The sequence below is a fragment of the Pseudonaja textilis genome, chromosome 7 (genome assembly GCF_049901715.1).
Source record: "Pseudonaja textilis isolate UNSWEBS1 chromosome 7, rPseTex1.2, whole genome shotgun sequence".
NCBI lineage: Eukaryota > Metazoa > Chordata > Lepidosauria > Squamata > Elapidae > Pseudonaja > Pseudonaja textilis.
Window position 1 is genome coordinate 29306685 of NC_141996.1, and position 24453 is coordinate 29331137.

General features: G+C 34.3%; 1 protein-coding gene across 1 annotated transcript; it reads left to right on the forward strand.

The window, feature by feature from the left end:
* The first annotated feature begins 615 nt into the window (after window positions 1-615).
* On the forward strand, window positions 616-23831 carry DPT (dermatopontin). Its single transcript, XM_026722419.2, has 4 exons — window positions 616-978; window positions 5081-5206; window positions 21340-21447; window positions 22863-23831. Exons 1-4 carry the CDS (start codon window positions 680-682, stop codon window positions 22927-22929), a joined length of 600 nt encoding a protein of 199 aa, XP_026578204.1. The 5' UTR covers window positions 616-679; the 3' UTR covers window positions 22930-23831.
* The last annotated feature ends 622 nt before the right edge of the window (window positions 23832-24453 follow it).

The following is a 24453-nucleotide window of genomic DNA, read 5'->3' on the forward strand; positions in this document are numbered from 1 at the left end:
ACAGCCTTTAAGCAACATAGCCAAAAAATGACATTATAACATGTAAATATGACCCAGTTTTCATTTGAATTGTTACAGTAGACTAAAGAAGGGGACAATACTTTGATATCCCCCTTGAGTTGGGAGTCAGATCAAATAATCCTTCTGCTGGATCTTTATTTCTTTATTATTGTTTACTCTTTCCCACTGAATTGTTAATATTTGACAGAGGCTATCTGTCCATCTTAATAGTTCATATAAACATAAATAGAATCCAGGATTGTGTCAAAACAACTTTTATCACATCACAAAAAATTGCAACCTGACATTTCCCTGTGATTCCAAGAATTCCATCAATCCACTTCTTGCAGTAACTGAAATGGCTTCTTTCTTCTCCCACTTTAGCTACTGTACAAGCATGTGTTATTAAATTCCATACATCTGGGATTATAAATGATTTATAGTCCTAGGTCATCCCAGTCCTGATTATATCAAGGATAGAGTGCTTATAAAATTCCACCTTAAAACTAATTAAATGTATCTGCAGCCAATTCTTTTGCTCAGAAAGCTTATCTAAACTGTGACACATAGCATCTGGAGCTAGTTATCCCACATCTGGAATCCAAATGTTCGAGATGGTTATAAAAAACTCAGCACAACCACTCCACTTAGACGTTTTGCAGCCAGAACCTCAAGGAACATGGACCTTATTCTTCTCTGCATGTCCCTGCCACTATTCACAGTGGCATGGGGCCAATATGGGAACTTTTACCATTCCTATGATGATTATAGGGCTAATGATGACTGGGTTAATGTGTACCGGCAGGGTTTCAACTTCCAGTGCCCCCATGGGCAAGTGATTGTAGCTGTGAGGAGCATGTTCAGCAAGAAAGAAGGGTCTGACAGATTGTGGAATTATGCCTGCATGCCCACCCCAGATACACTTGGAGAGCCTACTGAATGTTGGTGGGAAGAAATCAACAGAGCTGGACTGCAATGGTAGGAAACCAAGTTTAAACTTAGATTCCTTGTCATGTGTGGTTAGGCTGATGCAATATTTCAGATGATGGATGGAAAACTGCATGTTAACACCATAATAATTTGTTAAGTTAGCATCAGCAGCTTTGTGTACTGTAAAGGTGATACCACTATTCATTTCTATATATGAAGCAGTTGTAACATTTTCTTTGTCTTCTGAGGTAAATGAAGTGCACTGATTGCATTAATTTCTATTTAAATTAACTAATCGTTAGTTTCTAATGTATTGAATTTGTCCTAAAAGTTTTTCAACTTTCTAAGAAATTATGTTAATAACAGAAAGTTGAATTATTTTTGTTACTGTTTTTATGGGGAGAAGAAGAAAATGCTTGTCATGTAGTAATTCCCTTGTTTTGTTCCATTATTGGCTCTAGCCAAACATATTTCTGGAAGCACCAGTAATACTTGCAAAACTTTTTTAAAAATAGCCAAATAAAAACATTGTGGCAGAATACAAATAAATCTATGTGTGTGTATACACACACACACACACACACACACACACACAATTATAACTTTAATTATATCACAGTTAACTGTCTGCAACAAATATTGTTTTTCGGGCATTTAACAGACTGAGTTTCAAACCTAGGAAATAGCTGGTAGTACTGGGGTTGAATCACAGATCTAGTTTATATCTGGTTTTGAAATCACAGAATAATGAATAGTTATTTAATTGATAGTTGATAAACTTCAGTCTGAAGTTTTAAATAACCATTCACATTTGACAGCCATGAAAAATTGTACAGATGCCAAGAAAATCTTTTGAACAAAGATGTCTGTATGTGTACAATCATGTATGTGTCACTATTAAATACCTCTCTTATTCCCCAATGTCGTCAGTTTTTTTCCTTTAATTTTTGAAAATAAAGAGTAATTACATTTTTAAAATGTGTATATTTGCAAGATTTGGATCCCAAGGACTTGGAATTGAATTCTATTATTAATGGGCAAAATATTTTAAGAGAACATCACAAGAATAATTTATCTGTTGTAAAAAGAAGCTTTGAGTGAAAACTGCTGTTTTTGCATAATGGAATTATTTAATTATTTATAGTTTATTTGATTAATATCATGCCTTTGTTTTGTATAATTCAAGGCAATGTATGTAATGATCTCTATTCCTATCTCCCTATCACAACAATCCTGTGAGGTAGATTAGGCTGAGAAAGAGAGTGGCTGGCCCAGAGTTACCCAGATCACCACTGTGGTAAAGCATTTTAACTATTATCTGATATGGCATTTTAAATTTATATACTACCCTGTTTCTCCTACAATACGGCCTCCCCCAATAGGAAGTCCCAGCATGTTTTATAGGCATGAAATGAAATTAAGCCCCTCCCCCCAAATTAAGGCCTATATTAAAACATGAGAAATGGAGGGGAAATGGCGGGGGGGCTTGCTGTTAGGAAGCACTTTTGTTGCACACCCGGATATGGTGCTGCCTGCGTTGACCCTAATACAAAGTGCCCCATCAACGCCGAGGTCAACATCCAAGCCGTCGCCGCCCGCCTGCCCGAAGATGCAAGGGGGGGGAATTAAGTCACCCCCGAAAAGTCGGCCTAGCCCTTTTTGGGGGGCTCAAAAAAAAAAAAGTCTGGGATCCCTTACTCCCAAAGGAATGAAATTTGGGGAAGTTGTGCCTGCTTCAGTGGTACTGAAGCAAATATATCCTTCCTTTGAAGTAAGTTTGACAGTGTACAGAGGTCTTCAAGGGAAAGGAAATTGTCTTCCCTAGACTCTTCCTTACCAGTACAATATGGAATACCCGCCCCCCCCCAACCCCCAAGAACTGATGTGGGATCTCAGGTTTTTCAGCCAACTGAAAAGTGCTAACTATCTTTGATTTCTATAACAATCTGTCATTTATCATAGTAAAACATGAAAATCTTGTTATCATGCAAAGTATGTATCAGACCAAGGAAGACCATTGTTCACTTTGGCAAAGAACACCACACCTCATAGTCTGGTAGTCTACTTTTCCCACCTATCTCTGAATCCCAAAGTTCATTACATTCTTGCCATACTTATATGAGGAAGTTCTTTGTGTGGAATCCTATTTAGTCATACATTTCTACTTTTTGATTATCAAAATATTGAAATGCAATATGCAATAATAACAGAACAATCTCACTATCGCCTAGCAGTTCAGGTTAAATGAAAACATTGCAGTATCTGAATACAAAACATTTTCACATCTGTTAACAATAGTATTTATTGTTATGTGCAGAAAATGCAGAAAAGAAAGAGTAAAAAAAAGAGAAAAGAGAAAAATATTCTTTTAGCTTTTTTGTTTTGTATTGGTTTTTATTGTGTAATTATAATTCTTAATAAAATTATTATATAAACAATAGTAGTTATGTTTGTGTATCTCCTTGAGCTTTGTTTATTGAAACTTACATTGATTTGGTGCCAAGGCTGCTAAGAAATAGGAGTGATAGTTTCTTTGATTAAGGAAGATCTTATTTAAAATGAAAAGATACAAACAATTAAATATATGCAATAAATATTCACTTGTATCATTATAGTTAGGAAAAAAGAAGTTAACTCCTCAACACAGGATATTTTTGAACAATTTATCCTCACAAAACCTTTTAAGCTAAGAAAGTACCCAGGACTTCCAATGGTTAATAAGGGATTGATGATTTCAGAGGCCTGTTCTTTCTCCATTATATCATCCTTTTCCCTATGGTTCAGTCACAGCAGAGAAGTTTATTTTTGCCCTGCAAATCTGTTTAATTAGATATGATAGTGGAACACAAGTATTTCTGTTGTGTCGCCTTTAATTTTGTTTAAAAAAAACCATAGAAACCTCAGAAACTGCCTCACTCTGAGTCAGATCTTTAATCCATCAATTCCAACATATCAGCCTTGAAGGGCAACAGCTGTCTAGAATTTCAAGCCAGGATTCTTCCTGACTTCTTGGCAATCTCAAGGACTGAATCTGGAGCTTTCGGAATAGAAAGTCTGTGTTCTACAGTCCCTTCCTCATTATTGGACATAATCAGGGGGAAATAATAAGAAAAATGTTTTGTTTTATCAGAAATATTGGATTTTCTGATTAGACATTTTCTTCTTGGTGGAAATTTCCATCTTACCTTGGTTTCTGCTCCTCTTCCAAAATTAGCTATCACAGCACTATAATACCTTCACAATTATTTTCTTAAATCAATGTGGTTTTAAAGATGCCTTAATTCCTTAATTGCTTAATTGCTTAATTGGTTTTTAATTGTTAAGGGGAAAAAAATATGACATAAGAACAGTAAACCAGGGTGGTAAATGTTGATTTCTGTATTACTTATTGCCTAATGGTGGAGAATGCTGACTGATTCCTGTGGAGTTCTCTACATCTAAAAGATAGTTGTGGCGAGGATAACCACAAGCCATTTTCAAAATGATTCCAAGGGACTGGAGAGTGAAAATAGGGGCTTTAAGTGCCTATGCAGATATGTATCTGCATATCTATTTTTGTTCTTCCAAATCAAACAGTGTGGAGGATGAAGCCAAGATTTTCATGCATTGAATTTTGTAAAAAATGGAAGAAGAACATGGTTTGTAGTCTATTTCCCAAAGAACAAAAGAGGCCATAGCTTTTCAGGAAACAAGAGTGGCAATATGAAGAAATATTTCACATGGTTAGAAGTTTGGCTTAGCATTAGACTTGTTAAAAATGAAATGGAGGAATGGAGCAGGAAGAAAACCCTGTACAGAATTTCTTTATACTGGCTTTAGGGTGGTCACTTCCATTTTCTCAAAACAAAAAGAAATGCATATAATAATTTGTAGCTCAGATGTAAATTTTTAAAAAATACACAAATGCTATAATTTAAATAGGAAAAAAAGCCTACCAGATGGATGGATAGCTTCAACATTCGCAATTTTATCTCCTTTCTTGTGCTTTTTTAAGAGAAAAATTATTTATGAGAATCTGGTCATTTGTAATTCTCATCAGTATGCTGGTGAGTTGCTACTAGTTTCTAATAATCGGTAAGGAAGGGCTTGTAGTTATGATTTTTATTTTCCTAATGTTTATGTGTTTTTAAATGTGGGTTTTCTCCCCCAGGTATCAAACATGTTCAAATAATGGGCTAGTGGCAGGATTCCAGAGCCAATATTTTCCATCTGTGCTTGATCGAGAGTGGCAGTTTTATTGTTGCCGCTACAGCCGGAGATGTCCATACTCATGTTGGTGAGTTCACAAAACTGAACTGTCAACCCATATTAAGGCAGTATCTTTATTATTGCAATTCAAGATCAGAAACTAGCTCTGGGACATGATTGTCCAAGTTGTTACATCTTCAACAGATAAAATGGCAAAAAACACAAAAGGAAGGAAAAATTGGCAGAGATGGACAATTCCAGAGAATATGCTCAAATCAATGACATTATTTTTTTTTACAATTTTGCCATCAATATGATTAAAGTTACAATATAAATTAATCTTGGTATATTGTCTGTGTTTACATGCATACATGTTGTTCTTGTTTTAACTGTTCAGTTGTGTCTCACTCTTGGCGAGTTTATAGACAAATGCTCTCCATGCTCTATAATCCAAGACTTTAAAAAACTGAAAATTCTGACTTTGCCAATATGTTGATCATAGTCTGATTCACTTTGCGTCATGGCTCCCCCAAAGGATTTTCCATCCTAAGCAAAATTATAAATCTGACCTTCATGTTTGCTTATAAAAATCCAATTCCTATTCGTACATGGTTTAAAATATTGTCCTTTAAATCCAAATTTGCTATTAAGAATATCTGCATAAGCAGATGGATGGGCTTGGAAGGACTAGGGTGCAGATCAAATCACCCTGTGCTTATTCTAGGAAAAGGCAGCTTCAACAGAAGCCTTTTACAAATATTTTACTTTTCTGTCTTAAAGGAAAAATAAGTGTAGGATTTTCTATGCAAGATAAACAAGTGTTCAGGTAATAAAAAGATTTTCTAAGGATTGGTAACAGGATAAAAATAGAAGAAATAGAAAATCCAGCTATAAAATTATTAATAATTTTTGACTTGGTAATTACACACACATTACATTTATAGTTCATTGTTTCAAACTGTTCAAGTAAGTTCATAACATATAATAAATCAAGTTCATTTCTTCTTTCATTGGTTTCATGGTATCATTTGTGGAACCCAGAAACGTTATCTCTCTTTCTGGATAATAAGATATATTATTCATTTTATTGTAAAGATAATTGAAATCACTCATTATTACAAAAACCTCTTTTGAACTCCTTTATTTCACCATCTGTCTCAAGATCACTCTAGTCATCCCAGGTAAATGGAAGTATTTATTTTGTACTAAATTACTTTTGATATTAGGGGGAGAGGTTGCTCCTTTGTAGGTAGATATGTCTTCTCAGAAATAAGTTCCAATGAATTGAGAAGAGGGTATTATAAAAGAATTATACATAGACAACTCTGCCAATTAGTCACCGCTTTCTGAAACCTGCAACAAATCACTCACATCACAAATTTGCAGTTTGATTGTTAATACAACTGCACTAAAGAGAATCTGTGATCCAAATTTTATCTGGACTGTTGGCCCATTCAAATTACTTAGACAAATATAACTATTTATTCAGTTACACTGTTAAAAGCTGAAGTTTTGTCCCATGTTTTTTTTTAAAGGCAGTAAATGCAGTAAAACATCTTTTGTGGTACTTATTTGTTTTGACCATTTGGGAGCTGGGATAAAACCTTTCTTTCTCACTGTGTAAAAACAAGCAATAATGTAGGAACTCAAGGAAAGAAAAAGCTGATTACAAACATGTTTCAACCATACTCCAAACCAGCAGCATTCTGCATATTTTGATAAATATTATAAGCACTGTATTGTTGTGACATTTCTACAACAATAACTGTATCATAGATTAGGAAGCCACACCTGGCAAATGCAAGAAAGTTGATTGTTTTTTTTAATAAAGTTTATTTTTTTTAAAAGACAAACACTAACAAACACAACCATAAAACATCAACATAAAACCATCTTCCAAAATATAGAGTGTCGGTTGTACATTTCTTTCGTGCAATGTCACAATATCAACGGTCTTCCCTTCCAAACATACATTCATATTACATAGGTCAACTATACATATTATATTATGTTATATTGTGTTATGATTGTATCGTTATTAGACCCAACTAAAAATTTATATATTTCTTATCGAGCAAATCTCTATTTTAACGAACCTGGGATCATACAGTTCATTTCCTTATATTCAATTATATAACATCATTGCATCATATTATCTTACATATTATACTATTCCTTTCCATAACATAGTTTACTGCTCTATTTTCTTATCTAGCCATTGATAAAATAAATTCCAAATTTTATAATATTCTTTATCTTCTTGCTCTCTGATTGCTAATGTCAATTTACTCATTTCTGCACATTCCATCATTTTCTTTTTTTTTTTCATATAAATTTTATTGAATTTACAATTAAAAAAATAACATAACAACATTACATAAGAAACAGAGAGAGAAAAAGAAGAAAGAAAGAAGAGAAAAGAGAAAAAAAAACGCTCGGTCTTGCGACCGAAAAGAAGAAGAAGAAGTATAAAGAGAGAAAAACAAAAAACAAAAAACAAAGAGACGGAAGAAAAAGAAAATACGTTAAAACCAGACAAATATTCTTTTGACAGTCTACAAGATCCAATTCTCCTACCTTACTTTAAATATACACATCTTATCGCTATTTATGGATATTTATGCTTATTTATGCTCATTAAACAGTTTATCTCTGATATAACCAATTATACCATGCATTCCAATTATTATCAAATGCTGAAGACTCTTTATTTTTAAGAGCTATGGTTAAATTGTCCATTTCTGCGCAGTCACATATTTTCTGAATGACCAATTGATCTGTAGGTAAGCGGGATGATTTCCAGCACTGGGCAAATGCTAATCTGGCCGCAGTTAGAATATGAATTATTATGTATTTCGTCTTTTTAGGAAAATGTTTATCAGAGATCCCTAGTAGGAAGAACTCTGGTTTGTATTCAATTTGATCTTTGGTTATCTCCTCCAGCCATTTTCTAATTTTTTGCCAGTATTTCTGGGCTTCTTTACAGGTCCACCACATATGAAAGTAGGTTCCCTCTATGTTTTTACATTTCCAACATTTTGGACTAGAGTTTGGGTTCATTTTCGCTAACCTCGAAGGGGTAAGTGCCATCTATATAACATTTTATACATATTTTCTTTTATACGCCATAGATTTCGTAATCTTAATGATTCTATTCCAGATCTTTTCCCATTCTGTTAATGTAATGCTTCTTCCAATATTCCTACTCCACATTATCATGTTCCCTTTCACTATCTCTTGCTCTAATTCTACCTCCAATAAATATTTATAAAATTTAGAAATATTCTTTTTATTTGATCCTAATAAGATTTTATCTAAGTGTTGTAATTTGCTATAAATTCCAAACTCTTTGATATCTTGTTTGTATCTACTATGGATTTGTATATATAACCACTGATCAATTTTAAATCCCTGTTCCTGTAAGTCCTGTCGAGTTCTTAGTTTCCCTAAAGGATCTAATAAATCTTTATATTTAGTCATTTTTGTTATATCCAAATTGTTGGGATGAACCATTGCCTCCATTGTTGAAAGCCAAATCGAATTTTTAAATAATGTTTTTTACATATTTTTTCCAATTAGTTAATAGTGAATCTCTAATAAGATGTCTATGAAAGTACGCCTGTTTAGTTTTCCCCACATCCCATAGAAATGCGTGCCATCCTCTCTGAAGGTCGTGCCCTTCCAAGGCTAGAGTTCTTTTATTCCGTAAATTGACCCAGTCTTTTAACCATAGTAAGTTGGCTGCCCAATAATATAATTCCCAGTTTGGAAGCGCTAGCCCACCTCTACTTTTTGCATCTTGTAAGGCCTTAATACTGATTCTAGCTTTTTTCCCTTGCCAAATAAATTTAAGAGTTACCTTATTTATATCATCAAAAAAATTTTTGGTAATTTTATTGGGATTGTCTGGAATAAGTAAAGGAGTTTTGGTAAAATGTTCATTTTGATTGTGGCAATCCTGCCCAGTAAAGAAAGCTGCAACTTATTCCAGGATTCTAGATCTTTCTTAATTTGCTGTAACAGTTTATCATAATTATTCTCTTTGAGTGATTTACTATGTGGTGTTAACCATATGCCTAAATATTTGACCTTTTTGTTGCCTGTATCCCCATGGTTTTTTCTAATTCTTTCCTCTGGTTCTCTGTTAGATTTTTAGTCAGTAATTTCGTCTTATTTCTGTTGATCTTTAGTCCTGCTACTGAACCATATTGTTCTAGTTCTTTTATTAGATTATGTCCTTTCTCCATGGGATCCTCTAGGAAGAAAACCATATCGTCTGCAAACGCCTGTAATTTATATTCCTCTGCCTTGACCCTAACCCCTTGAATTTCAGGATTTTGTCTTATCCGCGTTAACAATGATTCTAAAGCAAATATAAATAAGAGGGGTGAGAGAGGGCAACCCTGTCTAACGCCCTTTTCAATGCTTAGTGGGCCTGTTTGTTCACCATTAATTAGTATATTGGCTTGTTGGGTATTGTAAATTGTTGTGATAATATTCTCGAATTTAGTGCCCAGATTCATGTTATAGATTTTTGTATTAAGAAGTGCCAATGTAAGTTATCGAATGCTTTCTCCGCATCTAGAAACAAGAGTGTAAATTGTTTCTCTGGATGAGCTTCATAATATTCTAAGACGTCAATAACGGTTCTTAAATTGTTTTTAATTTGGCGGAATGGAAGGAAACCATTTTGGTCTTCATGAATGTATAAATTTAAAACTTGTTTTACTCTATTCGCAATAATTGAGGTAAATAATTTATAATCGGCATTTAAAAGTGAGATTGGTCTATAATTGTTGATATATCTGGCATCCACATCCTCCTTCGAATTAACGCAATCAACGCCTCCCTCCATGAGTCTGGCATTTTGGCAGCTGAAAGTACTTCATTAAACACTTCCAGCATCAGAGGCCCTACTAAATCTAATGTGGCTTTATATAATTCTACTGGAATCCCATCTGGACCAGGGGATTTATTATTACATTGATTTTCCATTGCAGATTTTAACTCAGACCATGTAATATCCTTATTTAGTAATTCTTTGTCTCCTTCCCCTATTGTTTTATCATTCGTATTCTCCAGATAAGTTCTTATTTTATCCTCATTGATTTCTTCTTTTTTATATAATCTTTGGAAATAGTTTAATATAATATCCTTTTTCTTCTCAATCTCATGTTGTGGGATGCCTTTCTCATCTATTAATTGGTGTATCAATCTCTTTTCTTTTTCTTTTTTAAGTTTATAAGATAGCCATCTTCCTGGTTTATTGGCGTGTTCAAAATAATTTTGTTTGGACCTTCTCAAGCTAACTTCTAATTTATCTTGTTCAATTAAATTCAGCTTATGTTTGGCTAGTATTAACTGATTTTGTAGTCCTTGAGTCTTAGGGGTTTTTTGTAATTGTGTTTCTAAGTCTTGGATTTGTTGTTGTAACGCGTTTTGTTGGGCATAAATTCTCTTGTTTCTCATAGCATTATAGGAAATTGTTGTGCCTCTTATAATTGCTTTCATAGTATCCCAAATGTTCTGTTTTGAAGAACATTTTCATTATTATTATCTTTTAGAAAATAATTTAGTTCCTCTTTCAGTTTATTAATATACTCTTCTTCGTTTACAATTTGGTTATTTAGTGTCCATCTTTTTTTTATTCGTCTCCTATCCCTCCAAATTAGCTGTATTGGGTTATGATCAGCCCATTCATTCGGTAGAATTTTGATTTCTTTTATTTCATTAGCCAAGTCCAAATCCATCCAAGCCATATCTATTCTGGTCCAAATCTTATGTGGGTTAGAATAATATGTAAATTGTTTTCCTTCAAGATTCCGTTCCCTCCATAGATCTTTTAAATTTAACTCTCTCAACATTTCCTTACATGCTGCAGAGAGTTCCTTTTCCCCTTCTTGTTTTTCCCCATATTACTATGGTCTTTCTGGTAGTCTGCAATGGAGTTAAAATCGCCAATCAAGCAAATGTTTCTTTTTCAAAGCCTACTATTTTTTGGTGAAGGTGTTTAAAAATTTCCCTGGTCATCATTTGGGGCATAGATTGCTACAAGTAAAAATGTGATGTGGTTTATCCAAACTTGTATAACCAGAGTTCTTCCTTCGGGATCCGACCAGATTAGTTCTGCCTTTACATCTTGTTTTACATAAATTGCAATTCCTTTTTTCTTGTGTTGGTCGGCCGGTGCTGTAAAAGTTTACCTAATTTTGGACAAATTAGATATCTTTCATCATTCTTGAAATATGTGTCTCTTGAAGACATATTATATCTGCGTTATGTTGAATAAGTTTTGAGAATATCCTTTTTCTTTTTAATAATGAATTTAATCCGTTTATATTGATGGAGAGCAACTTCTTCCCCTCCACCATTTATCTACTTCTGCTTAGATTTTTGCCTAGTAATGATTCGGTTCTCTTGTTGTTGTTGTTGTGGGATTTGCTCTTCTCTCCCATGTTGTGGATTATCACTTCTTGAAATTGGAGAAAGTCGTTCCTTTTGGGTTCTGTGATAATATCGGACCTCCTGTGGTCTTGTTTTAGGTTCTTCTTTGGTGGGTTGACTATTCTTATCTGTGAGCTGTTGATGAAAAACTTGGGCCTGTTCTATCGATTCTATTTTGATTTTCCTCTCTTTCCATGTAATTAACATCCCTTCCGGGATTAACCATTTAAAATGGATTCCTTCTTTATTTAAATCATTAGCTAAAAATTTATAATCTTGTCTTATCATCCTCACTCTCTTTGGAATTTGTTTTAAAATCCTAATTTCTCTGCCCTTATATGATATTGTTTCCTCCCTAGACATTTTCAAAATTAAATCCCTCAGACATCTCCTAGAGAAGCGAATATGAATTTCTCTTGGACAGTTGTTACGCCTGGCGTAGCTTGTGCTAACCCTATATACCTCATCAAACTCTTTAATTAGATCATCTTTTCCTTTCCTAGCCATTCAGCCAATATTTCTGCCATCAAATGTTCCAATTCTTCATTTTTGGCTTCCGCCACATTCTGGAATCTTAAATACGCCATTGCTTTGTCCATCTCGAGGTGGATCAGAGAGTCTTCCGTTTCTCTAAGTACATTTTTAAATTCCTCATCCATCCTTTCAAAGTTAGACTCCATGCGTGTTGTTCTACTCTCTATATCTTTTATTTTCACTTCGTTTCTCTCCATGGCCTGCTGTAGAGACCCTATCTTACCCTCCACCTTCGCTATATCCGCTTTCATTTCAGCCTTCATTTTCCCCATCTCATCTTTCAATTCACTTATATCTGCTCTAGTTTCCTTGTGATTATTAATCATCATTTCTTGCATTTTAGATATAGCTTCCTGCAAGGCTAATATGGAAGTTTGTATATTAATATTGGGGACATTGGGCTGCTTTTCCCCTATTAAAGACTCCTCGATAGTTTTTTGAGATGTTGGTGGGGTGGCTGTCAACGTAGTTGATAGGGTCGGGATAGCCTTCTTTCCTGTTTTTAAGGCCATAGTTGTTGTGGATGTCATCTCTCTAAGTATTTGTTTTTGTTGATGCACAATATTAAATATATTATCCCAAATCACCATTCAGTATTTGGGTTCTGTACTTGAAAGACTATTCATTATTTCAATTTTATATCTCACTCCACAGTCTTTTCCCTATATCATAAATAGAGATCTGCAACAATATTCTAGTCAATGTAATAAGAAAATTGGTCAACAATAGTACATCAATTAACACTTTAAGGAATTAATCTTAAATGTCGTAAGTAGTCTAAATAATTTATAAATAGATTATATCAACAAAGTTTATCCCTTTTTACTATTAATACTTACAACAGTAAACTCTTAACTCTTTGATAATAGTGTATCCTCCTCTTCCCCCCCCAGTAAGTAAAATTATGTAAAGTGTTTAGGAGATACAATAGGGAGGCAAGGAGCAAGATAATAAGAGAAGGGGTAGAAGAGAGATTACCACAGCTTCAGAAAATCAACAAACAAACAACCACAAGGAAGTCATCTTAAAGAGAAAATAGTGCCAACTTAATAAACTTAAGTAGTACCACGTAATAAAGAGAGCAAATTGGGTGAGCTAAAGTTCCATCTTCCAGCTAGAGGTTTCTTTTCATCCTTCCAATCAGCAAATGGTGAAAAGTGCTGACTAATCTGCAGTCTCAAAACCGTCTTTCCCAGCGTTCTGTTTGCCTCTGGCTTCTTCCTCTTGCTGCTGCTTCTTTCTTTGCTTTCCAACTTTTAAATCCACATACAAATCTTTCAAAGTCCAATATAATGCTCAATTTATCTTCTCCCCAATATTAAATAGATGTAATAGTCATGTTGTGCTCAGACCAGTTCCGGATCTCCAATCTCCAGGTTTTAGCAATCTCTCTCTTTCCCTAAAGCTTCCCCAATTGCTTTTCTGGCCGCTCTCCGCCCGACTTCCAAGAGGTGCTTATCACAACCAGGAGAGAAGAATTTATGCTATCATTCTTCTGTCATTCTACTCCCTTCAGACTTCAAAGAATCCAAGATATAAACCGTTTCTCTGTTCCTGTTACTGGATCTCGCAGGCTGTCACTGCTTTGCTTATTCACTCAAGTGGCAGACCGGATTGGAAGCCGCCATAAAATGACAGCTTACTCTTTAGCGCCGAGCTCGGGAGCTTCCCTCTTCACTGTTGGGGAGTTGCCTTCCCCCCTCTGCAGCTCGAGGATCTCCACGTTGACACGAACCTCTCCGGGGTTCATGTATCCCTGGGGGATCGCTCCTGACGCCAGAAAAGGTGTTCGAAGCCTGCACCAGACTTCTTCACCTCCGATCTCCTGTCCTCTCACTTGAGACTCCTACATTCCATCATTTTCTTAATCACCTCTTCCTCTATTGGAATTTTTTTACTCTTCCAATTTCTAGCAAATACAATTCTAGCCGCTGTTAACACATTTATAATCAAATGCATCAATTCTCTACTGTATCCTTCAGGCAAGATACCCAATAAAAGTTGATTGTTTTTGTGTGCATTTTATGCTTTTAATTTGGAAGCAGCATACTTTTCTGAAAAGTAAGAGAATTTAGGAGGATTTGCCCATAGAAAGGAAAGAGATTGGCAATCACTTTCCTGGCATGGAAAATTAGGAATTGCAGAAGCAGGTGAATTGCCTGCTTCTGGGAGCGATGATTGCTGGCAGTCCAAACTGAACACCTGGTAACCATACTAAAGCATCCCAATCTGGATAGAATGTTTTTATAGGAACGTAGAGTCCATCTGGCATGATCATAGGACTTGAGCAGTTAAGACAGCAGTCAAAAGTGCCCTTAAATCATGCATGAAGTGTCAATGGTAGACTCAGGTAGTAGTTGATTTGAAGCCTTTATCTAACCATCTGTTAATCTTCATGAAGCTGTAGTATGTATGAATTTGAATAAAAATAAGCCTAGAGCTGGAAGATCAAGCAATCTTGAAACAAACTAAACTTCTGAACATTTTTCAGGGGTCAGATGATATATCTTCATTTAAGATAACAATTGTGCACTATGAAAAATAGTTCATTAATATTATTGCTGAAGCCTATCATTAAGATCTCTGTTTACTATGAAACAGCTGTTTGAGTTCTTTGGTGCTTATCACATTTTAAACACTGTATCACTACTTTTAGAAGATCTGTGCTAAGATGTATATTTAGGGTTATCTAGCTCAGTGATGCCAAACCTAGCATATAAAAAATGCAGGAAATGGCTAATCTGATTCTCCTGCTGTGTAAAACCACCTTCTTCTTTCCCAAGGCACAAGAGAAACAATAAATAACATATATAATTGGAAATATTTTTCAATTTGTCTTTGTCCCTCAGAAAAAAATGCCTATTGGTGGAAGTTCCAGGTTGCATGGGATCTGGAAACTTTGGAACATTCTCTTGTGTGACCTTGCAGCTTCTAACATGAATGGGAAAGCATATCTCATTCTCATGTGATTTTTGGAGGCTCCAGAGGCCTCTTGGGAGCACGCCACATTCTTGTGCAGCCTCTGCAGCCTCAAAAAATGTCAGAAAACTAAGCAAGAATGGGACATAGTGGCATGTCACCAAAGACAACATGGCGTGTCACCTGTAACGTGTGTCATCATTTTGCAATCATCTATCTAGCAGCTACTTTTCTGGAAATTTTCAATATTGATATAGTTTACATTAAATCCTTGAAAATTTAAGTGACTTTATTAGATCCATTACATAACTGAATTGTTCACTAAATAATTTATGAAATGAGTCAAGATGTACCCAAAACACCCCCAAGGGCAAAACTAATCACTGCATTGTACTGATTTATACTATCAATTTGTTAAAAAAAAAAAGCATCACCATGATGTAGTGGTCCATACACGCATTCTGGATTTCTCACTCAACTCTGATTCAGCCCATTGTTTATTAAGAAAATGTGAGGAATTTTGACTTCCAGTTGAGGTCTCTTCAGCGACAGACAGAAATCTGCAATCATGCGCGGTTTCTGTCTTGGCTTGCCGCTGGAGTGCCCCGAGCCGGCTGGTTTCAGCGCTAAGTCACCCCGTACAGGTGGTGAAGAGGAGGGAGACTGCCAGCAGGGTCGAGGAGAGCCGCATCTCTCCTCCTCAGCTGGCCATTACTCCCTTTCCCAAAGGCGGTTGCAGCGGTGGTCAGAAATGGCCACCACAAAGAAGAACTTGACCGGAAAAGAATGTGCAGGAGGAAGATAAGAAGTGAAAGCTTTGGCTGATAGGGTTAAATTGTAAAAGCAACAACTAAGGTACCCTGGAATTTAAACTTACAAAAAATAAAATTGCTCCCAAAGAAGAGTTGGAAGCAGCAAAGGAAAGTGAAAAGGGAAAGGTTTGGCTTTTTTTTTCTTCTCTCTCCTTCCCTATACTGACAACTAAGAGACTTAAATAAGAAATCGGAAAAATCCTCTTTGACATCAGTAGGCAATTAAGCTGAAAATAAAACAAAATGCCAAAGGGATAATAAAGATTTCTGGACATTAAAATTTTTCTTTTTCATAAGCAGGAAGGAAGAGAAAAAGAATAAGGGCAGGATCTGGAAGAGGGAGGAGACTGCCTGGAATTAAAAAGAATTTACAGTAAAACTTCAACAAGACTTCTAAAAGATACATTTTAACTGAAACTTTGTAACTAAATAGTAATCCCAGGAAGAGAAAGTGAAAATAAAAGAGCAAAAAAGAAACAGCTTGCGTGTATTTGGATTATTTGGTGATTTTTGGATTCTTGGTTATTATATTTGAATGACTAAAATCAATCGAGTGGTTGTTTAAAAATTTATACGATGGCACCACTTCTGGATGAATTGAAAAGTACAAAGAAGATGCACAAGAAGGGAAGGGTTCTTTTGGCTTCATTTTTCAATTCTTAGAAATGGAGATTTGGAACTATGAGAAACAACAAGAAACGACTGCAAAACAAGAAGACTGGGACAAAGAAGAAGCCATCTTTAATGAACAAGTAATTTTATGTGGGGAAGAAAAAGGAAAGGGAGGAAAGAGAAGGGAGAATTTAAGACTTAAAAAAACAACCAAAGAAAAGAAAAATAATTCGAAAAATAAGTATAATACTGGAAAGCAACAGAAAAGGGGAATACAGAAGAGAGACATAGAGGTAGAGAGACAAGGGGGTAAAAAAGGGAGAGAGAAGAAGAGAGGGAAGAGGAAAGGAAAAGAAGTTACAAAGGACCGGAGCAAGACATAGAGAAACAGGACCTATTTAGAAATAATGGGTGAAAATCTAACTGAAAAAGGGATTCTGTAAAGGTACATAAGATTGTATTGTTATATTAGTAATAGAAATAACTTTAGAAAATTGGAAACAATGTATGATTAAAATGAGGGATAAAATAGTGTAATATAGTGAAATGTTTGTGAATAAAATAAGTGAAATAAAATAACTGAGAAAATTGAATTAGGAAGGAACAGGAACATTTTAATTAGTTAATGTTTTATAAAATATAAGTGAAGGGGGGGGGGAATTAACTATGGAAAGCTTATAATTGTTCCCATAGAAGTATGATATTTAATTGAAAAGTAATGTTAAAGATGTTAAGACTTTAATGAATACTAATATTAATGATAGAATTGAATTGGAATGGAATGTTGTTTTAATTATATACATTTATAATTTTTTCTTTTTTTTAAGAATACAGTATGTATTTTAAGAATGTACCAAGCAGAATCCAAATGGAAGTTATGTATTATATTGAATGTTATAACTTTAGGGAAAAGATATAAAGGCTTAATACTCCAATCAGTAACTACAGGAGAAATTTTGTTTAATGAGAAAAGATAATAGATAATTGAAACAGGACAGACAAAAAATATAAATACAATGATTTGAATTGAGATGAGATAATTAAAATAAAATTGAGAAAATTAAAAGAGGGGAGAAGCTATGCAGAAAATGTAAAATAGTAATAAGATATGGAATAGAATATAAAAATGAGCATGAACCTGAATTTGTGTCTGTACGAAGAAATGTAACCCGGGATTACGCTACTTTCAAAAAAGATGTTTTATTTGTATTTTTTTTTCTGTTTGTGAAAACTCAAATAAAATTTACAAAAACAAAAAAGACAGGAATTTTTATGCACATAATATGAGGAAATTTTATGCACAATATTCTTTGGCTTGGTAGAAATGCCCGGCCTTGTGGGCATTGTGTTTATTCTTTTATCATAATTTATATTAGCTTTACATTTTATTATTACTAGCCTTTCTTTTACAACTACACTATTTGTAGTCAAAACCAAATTCCATCCATAGCTGCCTCTGAAAATCTTGCTGTTAGTATATAGCTTGACACTTAATGGAATTCTCAGAAACAAACAATGAGCAGATTTTGAAAAAAGCAGGTGGGTCTGCTGAAACGAGAAACTAATTGTCACTACAGTATTACCTTTGCTTCTGTTCCTCTCAAGTTTGGCTTCAAGATTCCTTCCAAAAACAAATTATTGTGTCAGTTTGCAGATTCAAATTCCCATCTCTTCTTTGTTAGAAAGGTGGGAAATCTTCATTCAGGATTGCACTAACTGTGTCAGTGGATGTAATTTGAAGTAATGGCTTATGCCAAATGGTGAGAAAGTACGAATGTGTTCACAAGCTGTGTTCCCTCTATCACATGCCTGACTCTGCCTTGACAAAGGACAAGCCACTGCAAAGCAGCATCTCAAGGGCTGCCACGAAGAAGAGAGAGTCAATCTATTTTTCCAAAGCACCTGAGGGTAGAACAAGAATCAATGCGTGGAAACTAATCAAGAAAAGAAGCAACCTAGAACTAAGCAGAAGTTTCTGGACAGAACAATTAATCAGTGGAACAACTTGCCTCCAGAAGTTGTGAATGCTCCAACACTGGAAGTTTTTAAGAAGAGGTTGAACTATCATTTGTCTAAAATGCTATAGGCTTTCCTGCCTGAGCAGGAGGTTGGACTAGAAGACCTCCAAAGTCCCTTTCAACTCTGTTATTCTATTCTATTCCATTCCATTTCATTTGTATCTGGCGACCTGGATAAGGTGACGGGAGCAGTGTGCAATTTTAATCAAATAAGGAACAAAAATATGCCTAGATTTTATTACTTCCATGTGTATTGCATAGGCAAACTGAAAATGCCCGACATAGTATAATCAGTCTTAATTGGAAATAGTTCCAGAATTTAAGAGTTCATTGCCTGATGCTTTTTTAAATCATTTTGTTCCAGAAACACTACTCTGTTATAACTAATGCTTAGACAATGTATTGAATGGTCTTTTGAAAAACAGGGAAAAAGAAGAAGAAAAACTAGTAATTAAATTACATACACTGGGTTTATAAAAAAGTAAACTTACTCAACTAAGTTGGTGCATATATGCTTAATTATGGAGAAATATAGAGTAATTTTATTCTCTGTAATTGTTAGGGAAGTGTAGACAGACAGACGCCACTGCACTGTGCTAACAAAATGAAACTTCACATTCTTCATTTCTGTTTGTTAACACTTTGGGCAAGTTACCATAACTTGAACAGTATAAAGATATGCAACTTTCTGGAGTGGTTGGTGTATATGGAATTTTGTGGATTTTTTAACAACATATGTGCCATGGGAACTTCCCAAAATTGACCACTGATCTACAGGCAAGCTGGTAATGTTATACCCTTCTGATCCTTCTAATTTTTAAATATCTTGCTATACTTCCTCTACCCCTTATTTTTAAATTTCTCAACAAGTAAACACATTACAGAAGTGGAGCCTTAGTGGCACAATGGTTAGAATGTAGTATTGCAGGCTGACTCTGCTCACTGCCAGGAGTTTGATCCTGACTCAAGGTTGATTCAGCCTTCTGTTCTTCTGAGGTTGGTAAAATGAGGACACAGATTGTTGAGGGCAATATGCTGACTCTATAAACCATATAGAGAGTGCTGTGAAGCACTATGAAGTGGTATATAAATATAACTGATAGTGCTATCTACCCAGAGTTATTATTTTCTAAGAATGTAGATGAAGCAGTCTCCAAAATGAAGATATGCGCAAAGATGATACAAAATGAATATTAACAATGTCACTATTTTTAATTAAAAAAATTAAAGTCAGATAAAATAAATATCCTGGTAGGCATCATGTTGTCTATTCATGAAATAGAAGAATGAAACTGACCTACTGCAGAAAAGAGTTTTTACTATATCTCCCCATCATATGTTTGAGTAATAGTAGGTTAGAAACCTACTCCCTAACTATTGTATTACAACATTGAATTTAATCTCTATTAACTTTTTAAAAACAAGAGAGAAGGGTAAAATGTTGCCATGATTCTGCCTATTACTTTGAATTTCAAACTGTGTCTGGTTTGGGTTAGGTACTCCAGGTCATTCTGAATTCCTCTGCCTTTCTGGAACGGTATCTACTTTGCTCTGGACTTGCATACATTTCTGACCTATTTGGAATAAAAGCCAATTGCTTTGAAAACAACTGCCTCAGGCTCATTTCAAGGCCTGACTCATATATAGTATAAAGGACAAGCCTATAGTGGATTGACAGGTGAAATTTATCCATGATCAAGATGGACATTGTATTCATATATTGGCTTTGGATAGTATATTCACTCCTTATTCTACTTTAATGCAAAATTCATTCCTTTAGCCAGTGATGACTAGTGACCTTAAAATATCATTTTAAAGATCACAGTTTAAGCTTAAAGTCCGCATTTTAACATTCTAGAGAGACAGAGAGAGAAGTTCCCTAAGGATAGGCTCCAGCATGAGTCTGAAAGCTTGGAAGATAAAACTTCTGGTCCTGGTGACTGACTCAAATTGGATCCTTTACATTTTAAGACACATAATAGAAAAGTAAACTGATAAAACTCAGTTTTTTCTGTCTCCATTCCCAGTTCCAAAGGAATTGGTATCAATAGGAGAAGAATGGATTCCTAGGATACACTGGCTTTTCTCTGAGGAAGCATTATTTCATGCTTTTAAAGAGAATTAATCTTCTGACCAAGGATAGTCAACATTCTGTAATTGGAATCTATATATATATAAAAGCAAAATACCACTCATGCATCATCACGAAATCTCCAGAACTGTAAGCCTACAAACTTGAAATTTGGCATGTATGTTCTTCTTGGCTTCTAGGTACTCACTAAGAAAGGATTTTTTGAAATGACCATCAGACCATTAATATTTCATATATTATTATTAACATGTTCAACTCCCCCTCTTCACTTGAAAAGAAATCTGTTCCAAATGCAAAACACAAGCAGTCTTAGTTTCAAAGCCAAAGCAACCAGCTTTAGTACAGAACTGTTGAGCTAAGTCACAGACAGGCTCCTTGCTGTCTCCTTGCTCACATAGCAAAAACTGTTTCAGTTTCCAAACAACCCTCAACTCTCTCAAGCACTGACAGGACACTAGCCAGATGCATACCGATGGATACTGGTAGGCAGAGGCATAATTTTTTCCTTATTTTCCTCCCCAGAACCTAAGCCCAATCACATAGTTTCATAGCAAAGTATGGATATAGAGCTACTTTTTAAAATAAAATCAATACTTTTTTGAAAAAAGAAAGCACACTTTACTCCTATTGGCTGAAGATTACCTAATTGTTTTTCAGTTCTTCTGAGATTTATCAAACATGTGCTTAACAATGTGAACTGAGTCTCAACTATCAATGGGTTTTGCAATGGGTTCTTATTACTGTACAAAATAGAGAAATGATTGTTGTTTCCTTTTTCCTAACTAATAAGGATGACATCAGAACATCCAGAGCACTATGGAGAAGATATGGACATGATGTTGTACACCTATGATCATTATATCCGCGGAGCAACTACAACATTCTCTGGTGTAGAAAGGTCAGATTCAGAAATGCTGTTGAAAGCTAAATCTTTGCCTTAACACAAATGGATGATTGCACCGTGAAACATTTTTTAAAAGATGAATATGAAATTATTGCCTAGGCATGCTAGGAGCAATGGACATAATGGAAAGCATGATGACTTTTCTGAGAGGCAGAATGACAATTAATTTTAACAGTTTACAATTAGCTGACAGCCAGACTTATATCAACTTTTTTTTTTACCTCACAATATTATCTTAAGAGACCCCCTTTCAGTAATGGCAATTCCAAAACAAATCCTTTAAGTATAGAAAGTGCTTAGCACTGGACATTAAAAGGAAGAGGAGATTTTATTATATATTAAATACTGATATTGTAATTCAAGATATTAATTTCAATATTTTTAGAATATAGATCTACAATACTGTACTTATTTGACTGAAGTAGCTTCTACACATTTTGAAGAATTGAAGGAAGATTCCTTAAAAACTGAAGCAATTTAATGTAACTGTTTGAAACTGTAACATAAAAAGAAACTACAACTGAATTCCTGATATTTTGCTGAAAACTTTTAAAAAGGATGACCATGCTTATTTAGTGAATTAATTTTATAATGAAGGAATCAATTTATCACAGGGCCCATTCTTGACCATACTTTACATCTGAAAGCAAAAGAAAGCAACATCAAGCAAACTGTACATTTGCTTTCAGAGTAGCTTGAACATTCTTGAAATAAAAAGCAATTCAGATCTATAGACAATCAATACTGTGGTAAATCTTTCCTTTTGGGTTATACCTTCAAGTGATGATTATCATCTGGCAACTGCCTGGATGAGTCCATGCAGTTGTCTTAGAAAGATTTTCTGAAGTGGTTTGTTACTGTTTCTTTCCTAGAAGTGAGAGATAATGACAGGTCCAAAGTCACCAAATTCATACTTTCCCAGGTTGTAACCTGCTGGCTTTAACCATTATACCAGACTGGCTCCACTTAATCATAGCACCTGAGCTAAAAGAATATAGCTGCAAAATCTGCTCATTTTTAATAATGGAAAATCCATTTCTCCCCCTTTTTCAATGCAACATGTTTTGCTTTAGTTTGTTTCTAAGCAATATTGCTTCTGGATAAAATTGCATTTTGGGAAAATTTATGAGACCTTACAAAACAAAAAGATAAAGTATAGCCATTTTAAAACAAATTTCCAACTTTGTTTAGGCTCAAGACCCAAGTATTTCAAAATCATGTCAGAGCCCTTGCTAAATGAAGGAAAGAATAAATATTTATTGATGGTTGTTTTTCTTTTGGTAGAAAACCATAATTCATTAAACAAAATCAAAAGTAAATAAATCTAAATCAGAATATTAACATATTTGGCTTTATCTTCCTATTTACAATGTATTAAATCTGTTTTTTTTATTTCTCTTCATTTGCAGAGATCGTCAGTGGAAATTTATTGTCTGCAGGATGACAAATTTTGATTGTCAATTTCAAAATGCTTAAAAATTCTGAATATATGCTATACTTTAGAGTTTGGGTAGGAAATAAATAAAAAGGGAAAAAGGGGAAAAAAAGACAGGAAAGTCCATTCAGTAATAAAAGCATTAACCTCTTACATAGGTTTGACTCTTGCATTCCAAAAAGCTTGGTAACTACAATATAGAGTCCAGCTTTTCTTTCTGCAGGTGAATTCATAGGTGAATTCTTAATTAGAGAATAAATTTGCTGCCTTTGATCTCGTAATCTCTGCAGAGCCTGTGTGCAAAGTACTTGAATTTCCATTGTTTTCCATTCACATGCCTATCAATTGCAACTGCAGAATCAATGTTAATTGGGGAGTATGCGTGGCCAGACTCTCTTCCCATAATAGTGCAACTTTTACTCATATGTTGGTGTCAATTCTCATATGTGTCACTGCTATTAACTGGGCATATGAGCTGCTGGGCAGAGGGCGGTCTTTGAGAAAACTGCAGTTCATTCTCCTGATTTTTTAAACAGTTACGGTAGATGCTTACTTGCTTAAACTTGGATAAAGTGACTTCCTTTGTTATTTAGCTACTCTGTACAAATACAACTTGGTTTTGCATAGCAACTTTATATCTACTGCATCCGCTTATTTACTTGCAAAAGTTCTCTTTATTCATATTTGTTCACACTGCTGAGGTTAGCAAAAAGAATTTCAAACCATATTATTATTATATTATATCCATGTTAATAGCAAGGCTGATTGGCAGCAGTCACTTTTAAAGATTGTTCACTTACATTTTTAATAGTTTGAGTGTTTACACTTCAAGTGAAATAAAGGACATTCTGAGGACCATAGTATCTCCATTTTGAATGGTATCAGATTATTTTTGTTAACTGTTATGTATCTGTGTTGTTTAAATAAATTCTAGAATATTAAAGCCCCATGGAAAAGAGCAATACCCTTGTGTAACTATGTACAAAAACTGATTATATTCCAGCGGCTTTTGAATTGTAGCTCAAATGTGAATATAATTTTGTTGAATATTGTTTAAAGCTTAACTATGAAGGCAGTCACTGAGGAATAATGGTAAAAGGGAGTTACTTAAAAATCAAATATAAACAAATGCTGTGCAATTTATTCTAAATACTGGTATCTATTATTCAAGTATATTATGAATTATTACAATTAAATGAATAAAATAAATAAAATTATATGACAATTCAGTAGCTTTTAAACAGCTTTCAACAATTATTTGTTCATTTAATAATTGCAAACTAATTAACTGTAGAGATTCTGTTACTAAATGCTTAATATAAATTAGCAACTGCTATAAACTGCTATATTCAAAAACAATAGATACAGATGATTATTTATGGATTTGGTTTCACTTCATTATGAAAGTACTAAAATTATATGCCTTTGAGAAGGACTAGGAAAATTTTAAAATATGAATAAGTTACATAAAAAGCAATTGAAGTGAATTCCATTCTTTCAAAAAAGAATTAAAGTGAAATATCTTGTATCTAGCAAAAATAGAAATTAAGGAAAGGGCATAATTT

Coding starts and splice junctions, on each gene's coding strand:
- DPT (XM_026722419.2), top strand. CDS start 680: ATGGACCTTATTCTTCTCTGCATGTCCCTGCCACTATTCACAGTGGCA. Junction 979..5,080: donor AACAGAGCTGGACTGCAATG/GTAGGAAACCAA, acceptor TTTCTCCCCCAG/GTATCAAACATGTTCAAATA. Junction 21,448..22,862: donor ACATTCTCTGGTGTAGAAAG/GTCAGATTCAGA, acceptor CTTCATTTGCAG/AGATCGTCAGTGGAAATTTA.